Raw genomic sequence first — 19,964 nt, 5'->3', positions numbered from 1 at the left:
CACTTGGCTTTCATTTGGATTTTTAGTTCCTTATTCCTTGACGTTTAAAGAAACTGCTTATGTCCAAAAAATCATTTATGTTTCCAAATATAACATCAATGCCTGCAATTGCATTGAATGGGATTCCAACCATTTCTTCATGTCCGTCATTCCAACACCAGGAGGGTTTCTTTATTCGATTAAGGCGAGAAAACTCGATTCGCTTCTTGCTAAATTCTTGACCTAACTTAAGTGTTTCTTCCAAAGACAAATCAGAATCAACAGGTCGAACGGCGTCTGACCATAGCTGCCTTGTGATTAAAGGTCTTCCAAGGTAGACGGCCAAATGGAGTAACGTGTGTAAAGCACTGGCTGTGTGTTCCAACACTACGTCTTCGTTTTGTCGGCAAAGAAATTCTAAAACGTTAGAATAATCTTGTATCACCAGATAATGGAGTATATTATTTCCAAAGTCATCAATGTTGTTTTCTATATCTTTGAGGAATGATAATGGCTTACACTGGAATATGTAACGAACAACATCTTCATAATTATCTTCGGTAGGAAAAGTTAAGGTCATTTGAAAACGATCTTTCTCACTGACTGAAAACAAAGGCCAATTTGTTTCGCCATATCCATATCGCATTCCAATAAAACATGTTTGAAGAACAGAATAACCCTCTGCAGTGTTTGCCTCGATATCGTGACCAAGTTCTACGAATTTTTGCAACATTGTACAGTTGCCAATATATGCTGAAAAGTGAAGACAAGTCCATTGGTTTTCTGTAGCTGTAGGTATATGTATATTTAGGATCTCATCAACAACGTCCTCCCATCCAAGTAAAATGCAGCAATGTAGAAGCGTCATACCACGAGGCGAATGCTTAACATGAGAATCAAGAAGTTGGTATAAGCGGCGATCTTTTTTTATATACTTTAGACAGCAAAGAATATGAAAATTGCCTTCGTAGTTATCAATGCATTGAGAAATAAAAGACAAGACTTTGCTTAACGTTTGAACTTTTTCACTTTCCTTTTCGACTGCCAATGTGTCCTCTTTGTCTTTCGATTTCTCTCTTTTCAGTCCCAAAGGTGTATGCATATCTTCATCAAATCCATACATAGCTAACAATTTATCAAGCATAACTGATGTGGTCGAGCCTGGAAACACATACCAAAGTGCTCTCAAAAGTTTATTATTCTCTCTTAGTTGCTTTAAACGTAATAATACATCTACAAATTCATCATCCTGTGTTGCTGGGTGCCATACAATATCAATAGCGATGTTTATATAGTTTTTTATTGACCCTTTTGTGTGAGAATGGACCTGTAAAAGTCTCTCCGCTAATAACTGGAAACAGTTGGACGGAATAGTCAATTCCATATCATTATGAACAGTTTTGGGCGTTCTGATCAGCTCATAAAGACACCGTCTGCTGCATCTTTTTAAAACAATTTCAGGTGCAACCTTTCCAAATGATAATAAAACATTATCTAATACTGCTGTGTGCGAGAAAATATATTCTCCGGGGCTCGAGTCCTTCTCAAGGTAGGGTTTTGTCAATTCATCTATGGCATCCAAAATATCTACGTTCGATTCATTTCCTTGAGGATGTCTTAATTTAGTACAAATGTCTGTTAAAAGGTTTCTATCTAGGGCATAAGGATCTATTTTCCCGTTTATCAATACGTAAGCCAAAACAATATATGTAAGTCGTTTTCCTTTTCGCATTGTTTCGATTTCTTCTAACAATTCTTTACCAGGCTTGCTAAAGAACTTGTATCCCAAGTCATGGAAGCGTTCTATTCCAAAAAACAGACGACATGCAAGAGGAAACCCGTAGGTTGTCATACTTGAAATGATTTTGCTTTTATCTTTTTCAGATAATACATTTAGACTACTTTGCTTGAATGCTTTCACAGGACTTTGCACTTTTCTGTTTTTTCTTTTAATGTAGTCTTTTTCATAGGCATCTATTAAATCTCTTTTCTCGTTTTCTTTAAGATAAGAGGCATCAACCACAAATTCCTCGCTAAACAGTTTGTGACAAGACAGAGATTCTTTGAGTTTTTCTAGGATTCTGCTTTGCAATCCGATGAGAACAAAAATATTACCTTTCCTTGCGCTTGCATATATCGAATCTAATGAGCTTTTCCATCTTGCTGCTGCTTCACTATTATAATTTGTTGATCCAAAGCAATCATCAAAGTAAACGATGACTTCCTCATTAGGGTCAATATATTTTTGCCATTCATCTGGGCTCTGAATAATAACAGCACGTTTTTGCTTAATATTCTTTAAGCAGTCAACATTTTGAGCTTCGGGTTTATTTGAAATTTCACACATGACCTGATATGCCGTCGTTGTTTTTCCATCCCCAGGTTTACCTATAAGAATCGCTATGTGCTGTTCCTCGAGAGTTTTTATTGTTGACTTTACAGCTTCGGTTCGAATATATGTTTCTAAATCTTTATGTTGCAGAAGGATCACTTTTGTTTTTCCTGTATTCAAATAGAATATAATTTATTGATAAGGACATGAATGCAAATTATGTTGTCAATACTTTAAAAAAATAAATTTACTCAAGTACTTGAAATTCTGTTTTGTTTACAAACCAAACAATGTTGACTTAGACGTATGCGTTTCCTCTAGAGCATCCATTTCTCCCTGAGGCTTGTGAGTTTCTTTTTGCTTTGCTTGCACGCTCTGATTTTCGATAGAAGCATTCATGGTCTCTGTAATTCATCATTCTCAATAATTAAGGTGTACCAAATGATTATTTAATTACCGTGATAATATTTCAAGCATAATTATCCATTTAAAAAAAGTAATGTATAAATGTAGTTAAATAGTAAAAATGAGCAGAGATAATTATATAAGCTGTTGATGTATTGATTTATAACAATAAATTAATGGTAATTACATGATTGAAATAGAAAAAAAAACTGTATTGATCTGAAACATCCTGTTAACTAATAACAATGGGCAAATGAAATATTTCTATTTACAAACCAATTAATGAAGAAAATGACGACTGTAGCGTTTCCTCAAAAGAATCCATTTTACTCTGAAGTTTTCTTTGTAATTCATCGTCTGTAACAAGAAATTAGAAAGTGTTATTTGTCATTGCCTGTAAGAAGAAATAAGAAAATGTTGGGTCGTTCTTTTCTTAAATCATTTCATAATTTATACAGATGTTTTAACACATATAACAATAAAATGATTTTCATACAATTGGCTTGAATGATATGAAAAAAGGACCTCTTACGAGAACATTATAGGTATCATATGAGAATCATATAGTTTTGTTATCACAATTATGTATCAATGACATGATATCATAATTTTACGATTGTTTGAATGATCATTATATGATTCTTTGTATCAAAGTAATTATCATCTATTCAAACCATATAATAGTGATTTTTACATGAACCAATTTTTATATATTATTATGTGGTGTAAATATTATCTGATTTGTAAAACAATTCGTGTGTATATCATATGTGGCTGTGCTGGCATTGATTTCGATTGTTTGTTCACAAAATTTAACTTTAAATCGTCGTCACTATGTATTATTTATTATAAATGTCATTTTGAGACATATCTTCTTAATATTATAACTGGGGAATAAAATTGCGTGTCGTCTTTCAGCAAAAGTTCCATATTCTTCTGCTTATTTTTTCACAGGATTTAGTTAAGAGAGACAAATTTACTGGTTTACTTTTTTCACACAGCTTTGCAGTGTATCAGAGAATGTCTTACATGTTAAATATATTAAAAATACTAATTTATGCACATATTTTGTAACATACCAGCGTAGTCAAAGTACTTTGGAAAATTGTATGACACAAACAAATGAATTTTTATTTCACTCTTGTTGATTAGAAATATCAAGAATTTACTTTCATTCAATAATAATAAGTTTCCTTTAACCAAGTGTTTGTTAAGTCAAGATTTAAAGCAATTATGTGGTTTGGGAAGAAATAAATAAGAGATCTATGAAAAATGAAGAACTAGTCAACAAATATCCAGACATTCAGACGCTATACAATAGGTGGTCGGCTAAGCACATCCGAGACTATAGTTTATACAAGGTGCCAACTAATTTAAAATTAAACAGTTTTGATTTACCCACCTTTCAATTCTGATATAATTTTTTGTAATATTATAAATTTGTCATTAGGTAGTGTAGAATCGAATGGACAAGTCTTCCATTTTGTCAATTCATCTTTATATTTTGTAGATTTCCACGGTAAAGATTTCTCAAGTTCCTCTATACTGTTTTCTATCTTCTTCCAAAGAGTTTGAAATTCGTGTTCTTTCAGGGTTTTGCTTGCACCATGTGCTGTATCCACATTTCTAATTTTTCGTAGTCTTTCTATATTTGCCGATACCGAGTGATCAGATGGGTTGGGAGATTTACCCCAACCTTTTTGATGGGCTGGGATTCCTGATACATTGCGTATCAAGCGATAAAGTGCTGAGAAATCAAGACAAGTATAGTCGCCGGTAAAGTATCCATTTTGAGGGTATAAGATTTCCTTTAGGTCTGTCCCAAGATATCCTCTGAGGAGTTTTTGCGTACCTTCTTCCAATAAACGACCAGTCATTTGTATTTCTGTTACGTGTTGACGTAATATGTCACGAAATAACTCGGTGCACGGATAGTTTATCACATACACTACTCTCAACATGTTTACGATTTCTTTTTGCTGTATATTTTCCATTGCTTATCATTCGACAATATCAAATACCATGCACAAGTGATTAAAACCCTTTAAGGTTATTCAATACCAGTGCACACTTCTGTTATCATCTTATCAATGGTTTTTAAAACGTGACCTAAAATAAAATCGATATTTCATTTTTTTTTTTACATATAATATGTTCAATTAATGTCATTTGAATTGTTTGTTTTGTTAGCATCATGTTGTAGCAAAAGGAGATTTATTATTGGCGTTGACGATACAGCATTTATTTTTTTCACATCCTTAAACAATGACCTTATATTCCTTCATTTAAGAAAATAGACAGTATATATAAAAAATTGAACATCTCATAGAAGTAAATTACGCATGATACATGTGTTCTCAATTTAGAAATGCTATACCTTATATAGTTACCCTTCTTTAGTGTTTTCATTTGGAGGAGCATTGGCCGGAAGTTAAGTGACATTTAAAATAAAAACCCGGAACTCAGAAAAAAAAACAACATTTTGACCTTGTCTCTACATTAAAACGAAAGTAGAAAACAATCAAAGTAGATATAGAGACATTAAGATATAAATAATTTTACAGACATTTACTGATTTTATTTCTGTTATCCATTTACGGGCAAATTATTTTCCATGAAGCAACTCTCTTGAAAGGACATAAACTGGCAATGTGCGATATACAGAGAGGTGATCACTAATGTAATGGTGGCCGCGCTCATTGGCTGATAAAAATATTATCGCTGACGCAGAATTTGAATATCTCGGGGAACCCAAAACAGATCACCGAGTGCAGAAAAGCAACAAGTGTTATGGACGGTTATCATTTTTTTTCGAGTTCTATTTGCATACACAAATTGCACTTGCAAATATCAATTGTGAAAGATGTATGACATTTTCTGAAGCCTTTACACGGAAAGTGTATTAAAAGTGCTTTACATGATGACACTCTTGCTGTTTTGCCGACGGGCTACGGAAAAGTACGAAAGCTGCCTAGAATACAAAATACAAAGATTGTTGTTATCTCGCCGTTAAATGCCATTATGAACTAGCCGTTTCGATAGATAGGGAGTTGATTAGTGATTTAGAGACTAAAAGCTGAGGTCATTATTATGAAAAATATACAAAGAAATAATATGGGTGCTTTAATTCTTCAAATAAAACTATGAGAAGTTAAAGCAAAAAAGACTTTTGTACAGCTAGAGATTTACCGGGATTGGGCCTTTTTGTGATCGGCTTCGGCCAATCACTGTTGTGTCCATATGAGGCATCCGGCAAATGCTTCTACGTGCGCACACATTCCGCTTGCATAAGTAGTTCATATAAAAACTTGAAGTTTGGTTTAGTATTTATATAACATTTTACTCAGTTTTATTTCAGTTCATTTGCCTTAAGAGATGCAAACATACATAAAATACAGTTCGACCTGTTAATTCAAGAATGCACATTTTGCCTCACGCGTAAGAATTTCGATCGAAAGATTCATTCAGTAATGCAGTTGACCTCGATGAACTGACCTCAATCATAAGAGGATGATCCATGAACTGACCTCGATCTATTGATGTTGCATAATAGTAGCTAGGAAGACGGCTTAAATTATAAACAAGGTTACGTTATAATGCGACCTCAATAGCAAGTTATGATGGCATTTAGTGTTTTTCGGTCCCATTAAATGTTTTTAATACAACTTTTTTTTGTGTACATGTTAATGCTCTTTGAAGAGCCCTACTCAGTATTCTGAAGAAGAAGTTACATTAACATTTAATAATTACGTTAAAAATATAAAATTAGACAAGGAGTTGACGAACGGCTTTTCCCAAGTTTATTTCAAAATTAAATTTTGTGACGGTTTATAATGATGAAATTATGGTGTACAGATTCAAAATATTCTATATTTTGTAAAAAAAATACAGTACTTTTTTAATTATTTTACATCAAACTGATCATGTTGACTGCTTCTTGCTATCAATATATCATTATTGCCGATCATTCCTTTAAAAGGAATACTTGTTATTATTGTCTCCAAGTTTTTGTTTCCTTACTGTTTTCTTAGCATGCTCGGCTCCTCTGAATTTGTCGTTAATGACAACAATATCACCTGCAGAATTGCCTCTGCCAAGCACTTCCTTTGTCTTCTCAAATTCAATATTTTCTCCCTACTGCCCACTTTATGTGTGAATCTAATATTTCAAGAGAAAAAAAATCACCAATACCAATTAATTTGCTACTTCATGATCCTGTCTTTAACCGATTTTAAGCCATTACGTTACTGAAAAATACCTCTAATTTGTTGAGCTTTAAATTTATTAAAACTCTCTCTCTCTCTCTCTCTCTCTCTCTCTCTGTCTCTGTCTCTGTCTCTCTCTCTCTCTGTCTCTGTCTCTCTCTCTCTCTCTCTCTCTCTCTCTCTCTCTCTCTCTCTCTCTCTCTCTCTCTCTCTCTCTCAGGCTCTTCAATACCCCAAACTTAAACGATTTTTTTTAGAATTGAATTGTGATGCTGAAATCGACAGGTGAAAAGATTTTTGTATAAAAATGCTGATTACATCATCGGGCACCCGGAATGTATGATGGATGAAATAATCTGTAAAATTCTCAAACAGAAATACAAGGCCATTACACATATTTTAGTTGACAAGGCTCATTGTGTTGTGAATAGGGGGCACGATTTCCGACCACAATTTTCAAAACTTTCAAAAAGATATCTCATTCCTGATGCAAAATTAGTAGAACTTACGGCAACATCAACTATTAGAATGCAAAAAAGAAAATGTAGAGAATCCATGTATGTCCAAATATTTCAATACAATATCAACAAATACAATTCGATCGCTTTCCTTTGTTCATCGGCCGGAGAAGAAGCGACCCTCTTCCCTCTAGTATAGACAGATTCATAGTTTTCCGACTCTTTTTGTCAAAATTTATTAATTTGTGAAAACAATTCCTGCAAAGTATTCCGCTTGCAACACAAATACCACCATACTTTTTAAAAAGTTCTTTTAAACCAATATCAGTATTTGCTTTAGATTTAATCAATCTTACACGATAACTTTTATTTCCACATACAATACAAATATTTTTTTTCTTCAGATTAATGTTTCAAGGGAGCATTAAACATTTCATACGCGCAAAATTATCTACATTTTCACACATAATGCTATTTTATTTTTGGGACGTTCACTTTGTTCCCTTTTATTAAAAATTAGTCATTAATTAGAGAGACCTCCTGAAAAACAACGGTGTAAAATGGTTTTGTTTATTAAGACTGACTTATTTAAATAATCAACACAGGAAACATAAATCCACCGAGTATGGTGTTACAGACTAATTAGATCGCGTAATTACTAGATTATTTCCCTTCCTATGTATAAAGCAGAACAAATAGAGGGGGCGTAAATCAAAGCAGGAATCCCTGGCTTCGATGGCGATAACCACCTGTCTTTTTCGTATAGGGAAAGAGAACCAGTCAAGAAAGGACATACTGTATACCGGGAAATATTCGCCCTCGTTTTATTTTCGCCCCTTTTGCCCTCGTTGCCAGCGGGCTAATTAAAGACTGGGCAAATTCTAATGTCTCAGATTATCTTTCTTTCAACATAACTTTCGAATTGAAGACGGGTGAAACTGTTTGCAAGTGGAAAAAGGCGACAGTTACTCGGGGCAAATAGTTTCCTGTATACAGTAGTATACATACACCAAATAACCTTAACTGTAAACTTCAACAATGATCAATCGACACAATGGGTGTGTTCTTAATCATTTTCTACCAAATATCTTAAATTTATTATGTCTTATGTTGAAATTGTAATTTATTTTCGGGGAGTGAATTATTATTATTAGTGTTAATTAGATGTAGTGTCTGATTTCGTTTAATATGACACTTTGATCCACATTCAATAAAATTTTTGAAAATTAACCCTTTACAATGATTTAGCAGATGCAACAGATTTTCCATTTCTTTACGCGGTCACGTTATGGATAGGTTATTCAATTAACCCATAGGCTGTTGATGGTCACCCTCTATAACATTCAGGTTCCATTTATAATGTACATACAAACGCATACATGGTATTGCTTTAAGCATGCAGAGAAAGTTAAAGTAGATTTTCTAAAATAGAGCCTATACAGTCATGTATATATTTAAAATTTATATGGCAAAGTAGCAATCTACTTTGAAAATTATAAGTTCATTCAAAAATGTTTAATAATTAACAGACGTCACACGACCAACAGCAATAGATTACCCAAGTGACTAAAATAACAAGCATTCTGAGAGTATTGCATAAGCAATACACGTCCCCTACCGGTAACCCCTTTGATTGAGAATGGCAAAATTTTGAGACCCTGTATATTAAATATCCCCTATCATAAATGTAATAATTGTAAAGTAAATTATGAAAAATGATAATAATAAACAGCAAACAATCTCAAATATCCATTTAAAAAAGTACATATTTGAAGCAAAGCAAACACACAGGTCTAGTCTATCATCCAACAGCCCAAACCCGATAACGAACCCGATTGTAATAATACCCTGCCGTTAAAATTTACACAAAACTTGACACCATTTGACAGAACTTATTTGTTTGTTATCAGAAATGATAAATGTAATAATACAAATAATGCACGATATCATTTATTATTTTACTGACCACATAATGTCCTCGTTCATTTAGTACACACCGAGCCCGATAACGAACCCGATCATTAAAAAATTTGGAGTGAAAAAAATTAAATTTCTGGAAATTGTGTTGACTAGACGCTACAAAAGTATAAACTTGGTCTGCTGTTTGATATTTTGAAGCTGCTCAGCAAGTTTCACATCATTCGTCAAACACATGCAGAAAAAAAACAACGGAAAACTGAAGTGGGACAGACAGACGAACGGACAGACAGACGGACGGACGGACGGACTGACGGACGCAGAGGAAAGCTATAGTCCCCTCCGGTGAAACCGGTAGGGGACTAATAAACATGAACACTATATGGCAAGATTTGTCCAAGAAAAAGTCTACATCCCCGTCCCATTGGAAGTTAAATTCAAAATTAAAGATGAGAAAATTGCATTATGGACATGATACCTATGCATTTCGTTTACCTCCAACGACTGTGAAAGCACAGAATTTATTCTAAACCTTTATAAAGGACTATGTGCGGTATTATGCATTTTTTGCCCCAAAATTAAGTTTTATGAAAAGCTTTCAAAATAAGGTGGAAGATTGTTGAAATCATATTAAAAATAGTTATGTAAACGGTAATCACCACAGTGACGTCATAATGTAGAAATGACGTCATGAAGATTGTCTTATTTTGATAAATTGATGTTCTGCAGCAAAATATGGGTGTTTTCCGATGGTTTTTCGAGTGGGAAACATCGAGCGCAGGCTTGCTCAAGTACCATTTTCTAGTATGATGTGTATACTTATATGAACAAAAACATATGTTAAAATCCTACTTGAGCAGGCATGCGCTCTATTTTTTCTAATGGAAAATATTGAGAAAAAATGACAATATTTTCATTTGTTTGCAAAATTTCGGGAATTGGGTCATTTAGGTGACGTCAGAGATAAACAGCAGATTAATAATGAATAAGCAATAATGATGAAAATGAAGATTAAAGTGACGGGCACCCTCTCTACAATGATTTATGAGGATTTGATACTCATACGGTACTATTTAAAAATTGGTTAAAATTGTGGGCAGATATTTGACCATACCGCACATAGTCCTTTATAGCACGTTGGTTCTTTTTCCTTGCCCTGGAGCCAGTAGCCATGAATTTCGCAATTTAAGATTTATGGACATACATGTATAACCATAAATTTAGTTGTTTTCCAATATGTGTGGGAGTAGTGAAGAAGATTTGAGAATGGGGTCTTTTTGTAAATATGGCCCCGTTAATTATGCCCCGGGTGGTAAAGGTATAAATTTCACAATTTACATTGTTCTTAACCTATACCTGCTTTAAAAAAAATAAATGTACTTTTTTGAAGAATTAAAAAATATAAATCATATTAATTTTATTAATTGCATGCGACCATAATCTTTTTCCTTCATCCAATCAAATCAGCTGAAAAGACAAAACAAAATAATAATCAGATGAAACGTAAGCACAGAGACGCTTTAACTGTATATTTAACCATATTACAATAAAGATTTGCTTTTCACTACATATCAAGCTCAACTACGATAAAATGGTGTTTTTAACCAAACGAATTGCATGATAAAAATATAAAGTCTGCACGGAATATAGGAAAAATCAAATGACACTAAAACCTTTTCTTAAGATCTGATAAATTACTGATAAAACAGATTTCATTCAATTTTACTCTAACTTTTTTTGAAATTAATGAAATAATCGTGAATAATTCAATGTTGGTGACAATGAAAACGATATCTAAACTATTTTTAAAAAGAATTTACGTCATTTTATATGTTAAAGTAGCCTAAACAATTGAGATACATAAGATAAGTACATGTAGAGCAATTCTGTTTATTTAAATTTTACATTACACATATTGCAGTATACCCTACTAAATTTCGCAAATACGACTCTAAGCATTATCAATTTCCATCTGGCCTGGGGGCCATAAAAGTTAGACGAGCTCACTTTCGATCTCAGTCTCACTTTTCCACTATATCTTCCTTTGATAAAAGTGAGACTTAGATCAAAAGTGAGCTCGTCTAACTTTTATGGCCCCCAGGCCAGATGTTAATTTTTAACCAAGGAAACTAGTTCTATTTTTATCTTGTTTGATTGTTTAAAAAAAATTCAGTTCTTTTTAGAATGTAGATTTTGAATATTTCGACCCACATATATATATTTATCAAAAAGCAAATCAAGTTAGTGGAATTTAGAACCGTTTTTGTAATGAAACCACTTCAATTTATCTATACACAAATTGATCATTTTTATCTATGACATTTGTACAAATGAAAAATCAACTAATTCTACAAACATACGTAGGCGGATCCAGAGGTAGACTTTGGCATTGGTCACCCCATAGCTGTTCCTGGCGATACACCACACTGTTCCTGACTGGCGGGCGCTGTGTATAGTCAGCAGGGTGTGGTCAGGACTGATGTGGTAGTTAGATTCAGGAAAACCTACCTCACCACTCACCTATGATAGATACTGTGGTTTCAAAAAATATTCGAGGATATGAATTTTTCGTGGATTCAATGAAAATCACAGTTTCTAGGACGCATAATTTTGTGGCCTAGATTAATGTAAAATGTAAGTTTAAATTGCACTTCAAGTAACATTTAATATAGTGGATCAACCCAACAACGAAATCCATGAACATTTGCTATTCAACGAATGTAGAAAAACACAGTAGTTTAATTGCTAATATTTGTTGTTGATAATTTATATTTTATGTTTTATAATAATTTTTTGGACAAGTTATACCAATGTGTGTTCCTAAAATAATATGGGCAATTCAAGCCACTTTAAATTTTGTTTTGAAGTTAATTCAATAACGATTATGTGATTTTGAAACTGAATCTTACCGATACGAAATACCAAAATATGTTTGGTTCAGGGATTCCGGAAGCATGGCAGCGAAAACTGACTGAGGAGCCCGTTAATGCATAGACGGAGTCCGACAGGAAGTCGATAACGGGCATCACTATTAACAATACAACCATGTGCAAAATAGGTATGGTTTAAAACTAATATTGCAAAGCGTCATAAATAATGACACATTTTAAAATTTTTTATGATGATAAATCAAATCAAATTTTCATTTGTTGAATAAAAAAACTTACCCCCTACAACATACACATTTGTGTGGGCACTGTCTTCTCCCGCCCTATTTTTTGCTATACATGTGAACACACCTTCTTCTTTTAAAGATGTTTCATATAAATGCAACCGATTTCCTTTTTGAACAATATTGTTATTTTGTATCAGCCTCTACAATGTTTAACAAAATATTTTTAACATGAAATTTTGAATCTGAAATTTAATACAAATTTAGTAAATCAATATTTGTTATCAAAAGCCTATTTTATAAACATGTATGCAAATATTTTTTTTATTAATTTAAGATGTTTTAATCGTATTATAAAAGAAAACAAATTCACATTACATCCTTAAAGCTATTCATAGTATATGCATATATATTAGAAAACGTCTAACGTCATTAAGAAGCCATATGATGTCAGGAGGAGGAATTCCAGTCACGTGACAATCAATTGTGACGTTGTTTCCAAATATCACTGTACTGTGATCCAAAATGGAGGCTTGTGGTGGAATAAAATGAGTGTTGGTAGAAATATTCGGCCCATCTTTAAATACAAATGTACAAAATACTCAGAAACCAATCCTGATTCCCTATAATCGTTGAAGTGTGTTATATTTTTGCAAACTGAAACATTGAAAGCAATTTTCGCTTTAAATTTTCTTTTTGGTATTTGTGTTTAAATTGCAACTGCATTATGGAACTAACACACTTATATCTATTAAAACAGAAATTTTAAGCATTCATATATGCAAACAACATTAGTATAGCCATTAAATTATTAAGTCATAGTATAAATACCATCCATGTATCAGTATACGTTTGAATCATGAATGTTCAAGGGAGACATTTACTTCTGGCCTTTCTGGCACATGAATTTACAGCCCCACGAACGTATACATGCATTTGTTTATTAATTTTTTTCGTTTTACAAAATAAAACTTGCTACTGACGAAATCACGTTTCCGAAAACTCGGAATAATTTGCTACCCACGAACATTGAGCCCCACGAATAAAAATGATTCCACAATATTTTTCTTCATACCTCTATTAGGTTCCATAGATACTTAAAGGAAAAGCATAATGAAAACTCCGTGCGTGTTCTTACCAACAGTAATCAGTAACAGTTTGTAGGAGACATGACGACTTGTATTCACATGACATAGATATATTCCAGAATCTGATAAATCCGCTCTTGTAATCACAAGGTTTGTGCCAACCTGCTGTACATTGCTAGGAAATGATCCCTGGAACAGATGCAACATTTGCTTAATACAATAAACAATTACACGTGACTTTCTATAAAGAACAAGTGTACATAAGGCAACCAGGCATATACCATATAATTTGGTTTACAAGTTATATTTAAAAAATTCTACTTATTTATAAACTGTATGTATATTTTTTAAGAGTGCACATATTGTTGACATATTTTTCTACTGTTATCAGAATTAAAACTGCAACATACATAATGCTACCCCGCCCCCAAAAAAGAAAAGAAATCAAAGTACTGAAGTACTGACGGGAGTTGATTTTATCGATTTTTTTGGTAAATAAACGATATGTTTTTGTTTTTTTTTTGTATTTTTTTGGCATGGTAAGTATTTCCATATATTATTTGAATTACGCATATTTTTATTATATAAATTCTCCGACAGGACTCTCCTGAAAACCCCATATGAATCTTATTGCAGAATATTCAAGCAATTAATTCCATCAAACTACGTATCAGTAAGTTCTGAGAAATTGCATGGGTTCATGCAATATTGAATTTTAGTCTCGTTCATCTAGATTGACGTTCGGCTATCTCCGTTAATATCCGACAAGCGAGAGAGACTCTGTGCTTGTCGGTGATTTACGTAGACAGTCGAGCGTCTGGTTGAACAAGACTATATTGAACTCTGGCGTAGGAATACATACAATGTCCGAGTACAATTAATATTTAAATTGTTCGTACCATTTAAAATCTGATAATTTACAAGGTATATATGGATAAGTTTCCTTGAAACAAGTCTTTAGAATACACTATCGAGTATATCGATTAGAACTATATGTTGTCAGCGATGCTGATTTGTGCTTTGGCCCAAACACTGTTTCATTGTCGGTTTGCCAGAGTAACTGTATAGGAGAGTTGATTAAAATCAACTCCCAAAAATTAGCATGTTAATCGTATTGAAATTACACAGTACCCATTTAATTAGTTTTTTAAATAGATCTCTTATGATTTTTTTTCTTGGCTCTATGTATGGTTTTTATATTGTGAATATTCATATAAATTAAACCTGTAATTTTGAAATGTCAATTTACATTTACATTGTATTTGTATTATTCTTGATATGACTATATATAATAGAACCTACGGCTTCGTAGTTCCAGGTTATAGTAATCTGATCTGTACTGGTTGTGTTACAAGGAATACTGACGTCATCTCCAGATTTCAGTAAAAGAACATCCGGTATGGAAACAGTTGGCTTTAGATGATTGTCCGATGCCTGTATTGGATTTGTTTGTGTAACTTTGAAAACAAAATCATTGAATATAAAAATTGTGCTTAAATCATAGACAGTATTCGTTATATGTAGTTATCATCATTGCATGGTATACATGTAATTGTTAATGGTAATACAGGTTAAGCTATCACAATTCATTACTACACAAATGTGGTAAGGAATATATAGACACATAACTAAATTCATTATATGATACAATGAAAATAAACAATGTTTAGAAAATTTAAACTATGATATACCTTTTTAGCTTCATATATAATTTCTAGATCTACCTTTTGTATACATTGCATGTTCAGTTATCACCAGAAATGCTGCGCGGGGGTGTTAAGGAAGCATTAGGCAATTTAGCGTCTTATTTAACTGTTATATTTTTAAAATCGTGAAATTTAATAATTATTTTGAATAAGATCAAACACTTAGTATTATCCTTTAAAATAGATGTCAGTGCAATAAAATCGGGTTGTACATAACTGCCACATTGGTGCATTATCACGTGACAACTATAAATAGCTTACATATATTCCTTAACATAAAATGAGATAGAACAACACTACCCCGCGGTTTCAAAAATAAAATAAACATAACAAGTGAAAGCAAAACATCTTAGTTTAATCAAAACCCCTGCTAGAATTCTATGTTCTTCCTTATTAAAAAGTTATTTATCCGGTTCTCGAAAAACCTTCCCAACTTTTTTATAGTTTGCACAGAAAACGGCAAATCGCATCAAAACAACACACAACATGGGATTCTAGCAGCTATTTTCAATTTAAGCATTGATCAAACTAACGATACGTATAAAATTTCAAGTTCAATATATACGGGGTAGTGTTGTTCTAGTCGGATTTTTATATCGTAAACAACGACAGAGGGCCTGGCCGAGAAATAAAAGCAAATTTACATACCTTTTAGCGAATGATTGATAAAACTAACATCTCCCCAAGTACTAGTATTCTTATGTTCAATTCTCAATAAATCACACCACAATACTTTATTAGAGTTCTTAGATAAGTTATATTTTAAATATGTTTACAATGTTTTCCGATCAAATTCACACGACATTCAACTTTTAGTCATGACGTCATCAATGTGTAAATCTACGTAATGCAAACTAATTTCTGGAAAAAAATTGTCTTCAGTATTTTTTATTTGTTTTTGATCTCCATTTCGGTGCTTAGATATTTGAATATGTACATAATAACTAAGATTTGTGATTTCACGGAATCACATGTAACTCAGATTCCATATGCTTCCTTAACACCCCCGCGTGCTGTGCTTGTTTACATCATTTCAGTATTAAGGAATTATTCTTTGAGTATTATGAGGTGATAAAATCCGATCAAACCAGAAAGACTTGAATTTTACCACGCCAAAATATGGTAGTGGTAATGGTAGTGGTCACTTAAGCATTGTTTAACTTTTAATGGGTTATTCACATTTAATAATAACTTACATGTATTAATAAATAGATTTGATAACAGACAAAGCCTATATAAACCCCCTCCCAAAAATTGCAACTCCAACATAGAAAACGTTCTATGATTTTTTTTTTGTCTATTTAGTTATAATTTATAGTAAACATATTCAATATATTTCAATCTCACCTTGAGCATCATTAAATGAGTATTTCAAAGAGAAATAGAAACCTAAAAAGAAAATTTATAGTTGATAAGCATATATATTTTCATGAAATAACAAACTAATAACAACTGTTCCTAAAAAACAGCTATAATTTTTTTCATAAAGACGAATATAGCATCCATGAATTGTTTACATATTATTTTTTTTTTGCAATTTTTACTATCAGTATGACATTATCTTAACATCAAGTATTGATACAAAGACATTAAGCATTAACATAAAGACATCCATAAAAATATACAGTTTTATGAAAATAAGATCAAAACAGTAAATTTGATAAGACAAGTTATGCTAGTACAGTCGGTTCAAGCATATCTTTTACAACATACACCATAGCATAGCATTGAAATCTAATAGCATAGCATTGAAATCTCATAGCATATCATTGAAATCGCATACCATAGCATAACATAATATTATAAAAGATATGCATGAAATGACTGTATTACTTAAGAATTGTTGACAAATCAAGGACTGAGTTATAAATGTAATACCATATCAGAAAAATAAAGATTTATATATTTTTTGTATTTACAATGTGTAAACATTTTTGCTAGTTTTTTGGGTGATGTATGTTTTGTTATTAATACATTTTGCTTTCATATCGCAGTTTTCAGTAATACATATCAATACATAACTACACAAAAAAGTATTATCTCATGGTTCTTTATTTAAATATACCATCTTAAATAATATGTAAACCGACTGCAATTAGTAATAAAAATACTTTTAAATTGCCTAACTGGAAATGTCTCAGATAAATAAATTACATGTATCTATTACATTATTTATCCTTAATCCATTTTTACTTGAAATGACAAATATTCACCCAATTTTAACAATATTCAATCTAAAATACCACCATGTAGATTGTCATTACAATAACATACACAACTTATACTCTTGATTATCAAACTAGCAGAGTGTACCATTTTACCGTAAAACACAATTGTAATCATAAAACCAATCATTTACATTATGTACGTACCAAATACAATTATAAATCCGGGTTGCATTATTTACATATTCTCTTACAAACACACAAGCACCTGTTCTCGACATGTCATTGAGTGGTGATAAGAGTGTTACACTGACCGAGTTCTGTAGAATATAGATTGATAAAAGAAAAACGACGGACCCTTTGGCCACCTCGTATCACGCAACGTTTGATTTTAAATATAACCAAAAATTGGAACTATTACACAAATGTACAGTCAACTTTCTTAATTTTGTGGATTTGATCCATATACATATACGAGTTTTAATTTGTTTTTCACATGATCTGTCACATATGATACGAATATGATTCCACATACATATGATTCTCATATGACCACACGACTTTTATATGAAAGGGGAAACATATGTGTTGAAACTGTCTATCTATTTGATTCTTTTTTACTTTGATTAAAACAAAGTTTTGAGATTTTTTTAAATTTCAAACCTAACTTTTACATTCAATCCTTGTGTTTGGGAGCCTGATGGTAATAAAAATTCAGAAGTTTTGTAAAGACAATCAACCTGTTTTATCTGCTATATGATGTGAAGAGTGCTTACATATAAAACGTTTAAACATTGTCCTCATAATTACCTCTACTGAAACTGAATTGAAACTGACTACATTTTTAATGGACTATTAAAACCTTCTGTCCAAATTGTAAGTTTTATGACTCTAAGGTTAGGGGTTAGGTGTGGCCGAAATGACAATATAGTGTTCATGTAACAAATAATTAAAAAAGCGGCGTCTATTGACACATAATAGAAACTAACAGCATCTAGTTAAAGACCATAATGCTGTCATTCTTAGGACGACGGATCTAATTTGCTTTGCGCATATACATGTACATATTGCGCTCCGAAAAAGGTGATTGTTACGAACATCGAGCCCCTAGTACTATACGTTACAATTTCTTAACCTCAGTGAAAAATCGCTTATGACGCAACATATTGCTGTTCAACGTCATCAATACACATTTTTATATTGCATGTCGTGGGCCTCCTTGCTATTATTTGACATGCTGAAAAACACATTTTAAACATAATTTAGCTTGCATTTTGTTAGGGGATGACAAAGTTCTGTTGTGAGTTGTGATTAGCTCAAGATATTTGTAAACATCTTCTTAGATTATTTAACAGAGTTTAAGCAAGTGAAAAAATCATTTACATTCCGATCCGCATCAGCACCCTAATCGAAAGATTATATTAAAACCGTCCCTATGCTTAATTTTTGAAGTATTTTATTTCAAAATATGTATAAAAATCTCTAATATTTTTTTTTTTGCTTTCATAAATCAACTTCGAAATGATCAAAAAAAACTTTTTCTTATAGTTTGCGCTGTTCTTTTCATAAACAATTGAAGAAAATTAACATCACATCGGACTTTGAAATGTGACATTGAAAAAACAAGTTCAGTAACACTGGCATTTTTATTTTGTATCATTTCAAAATCATCATTTAAGTATAATATTTTAATTTGGATACAAAACCTATTGCAGAATTTTTTAATCATTAACATTAAACAAAATACTACCTGTAATTTAAAGTTCAAAGTGTGTCTACCTGTAATTTAAAGTTCAAAGTGTGTCTACCTGTAATTTAAAGTTCAAAGTGTGTCTACCTGTAATTTAAAGTTCAAAGTGAATTTTGTCTTGTCGTATTTGGTTTAAGAGGTAAGCCTAGGTATGCTATGATCGTTGTCTGCGTGCTTTTTACGGTACATCAAAATTATACATGTATCTAATATTTTTATTTGTTTTTAAAAATTAGGGAGTTTTTTTTAAGTGAAAAAAAGGATAATACATGTATGGACACAAATTGTACAATAAAAGCTAAAGGATGGTTGAAACGTCTGTCAATAAATTGAAAGTATAATACGTAATTATTTTAAAACTAGAGTATTTTTAACGATTTGTATGTTACAAGTGTTTAAATAGACTATTCAAACATAATTTCATTCAATCATTCATCCAATTGAAAGTTTACAGAATATTGAAATGTAATGATGCAATGAAGTTCAGTTACTTTCTCTAACCTTCCACTCAATGTATGATTAACTGGTTAGCTTATTTAAAATGAAATTAATAAAAATTAAACAAAATAAGTTTACTTCGCTTCAACGGCCTGATGGAGCAAAACAAAATTAGGTGCACTTGTACATAAACCATAAAAAGTTTGATAGTCAAATGATGACAAATAAAACAGTTTACGTAGAACGTACATCAAGTGTTTAATTTCAATAAATGGCGCCAGATTGAAACAGGTAAAGCCAAATACAGTCATAATATATTGAATATTTAGATCGATCGGAAACATAAACAAACTTATGAATTTTAAAAACGAGTCTGAATGTCTAAAGAAGTTGAACATAATTTTTCTTG

General features: G+C 32.0%; 3 protein-coding genes across 3 annotated transcripts in view; all 3 read right to left on the bottom strand.

Annotated features, from left to right (window-relative positions):
* Positions 1-2,587: 2,587 nt before the first annotated feature.
* Positions 2,588-5,381, bottom strand: LOC128174846 (uncharacterized). Its single transcript, XM_052840281.1, has 4 exons — positions 5,094-5,381; positions 4,119-4,825; positions 2,993-3,073; positions 2,588-2,715 (listed from the first exon to the last, which is right to left on the bottom strand). The coding sequence occupies exons 2-4, from the start codon at positions 4,708-4,710 to the stop codon at positions 2,588-2,590; spliced, it is 801 nt and encodes a 266-aa protein (XP_052696241.1). The 5' UTR covers positions 4,711-4,825; positions 5,094-5,381.
* A 5,317-nt stretch (positions 5,382-10,698) lies between these two features.
* On the bottom strand, positions 10,699-17,667 carry LOC128172172 (hemicentin-1-like). The gene is made up of 9 exons (XM_052837955.1): positions 17,575-17,667; positions 16,550-16,591; positions 14,799-14,953; positions 13,547-13,685; positions 12,837-12,985; positions 12,464-12,611; positions 12,206-12,324; positions 11,657-11,816; positions 10,699-10,763 (listed from the first exon to the last, which is right to left on the bottom strand). The coding sequence occupies exons 1-9, from the start codon at positions 17,600-17,602 to the stop codon at positions 10,747-10,749; spliced, it is 957 nt and encodes a 318-aa protein (XP_052693915.1). The 5' UTR covers positions 17,603-17,667; the 3' UTR covers positions 10,699-10,746.
* Positions 17,668-19,699: 2,032 nt separating this feature from the next.
* The window catches only part of LOC128174845 (fibropellin-1-like), a 19,762-nt gene continuing 19,497 nt past the window's right edge, over positions 19,700-19,964 (bottom strand). The window contains exon 8 of the mRNA XM_052840280.1: positions 19,700-19,707. Within this exon, the coding sequence (XP_052696240.1) occupies positions 19,700-19,707 (8 nt within the window). The remainder of the gene's footprint in view (positions 19,708-19,964) is intronic.

The sequence above is a fragment of the Crassostrea angulata genome, chromosome 2 (assembly GCF_025612915.1).
Source record: "Crassostrea angulata isolate pt1a10 chromosome 2, ASM2561291v2, whole genome shotgun sequence".
Lineage (NCBI taxonomy): Eukaryota > Metazoa > Mollusca > Bivalvia > Ostreida > Ostreidae > Magallana > Magallana angulata.
Note: the sequence above shows the minus strand (reverse complement) of the source record. Positions and strands in the feature narration are given on the sequence as shown.

Bases quoted from the DNA above. Each gene is read 5' to 3' on its own strand.
- LOC128172172 (XM_052837955.1), bottom strand. From the start codon at position 17,602: ATGCAACCCGGATTTATAATTGTATTTG. The intron at 13,686-14,798 runs GTAGGTTCTATT...CATCTGTTCCAG, and splicing joins TAACCTGGAACTACGAAGCC to GGATCATTTCCTAGCAATGT. The intron at 12,612-12,836 runs GTTAGACGTTTT...TAAACATTGTAG, and splicing joins TCATATGGCTTCTTAATGAC to AGGCTGATACAAAATAACAA.
- LOC128174846 (XM_052840281.1), bottom strand. From the start codon at position 4,710: ATGGAAAATATACAGCAAAAAGAAATCGTAAACATGTTGAGAGTAGTG. The intron at 3,074-4,118 runs GTGGGTAAATCA...TTCTTGTTACAG, and splicing joins AATTATATCAGAATTGAAAG to ACGATGAATTACAAAGAAAA. The intron at 2,716-2,992 runs GTTTGTAAATAG...GATGAATTACAG, and splicing joins GTCATTTTCTTCATTAATTG to AGACCATGAATGCTTCTATC.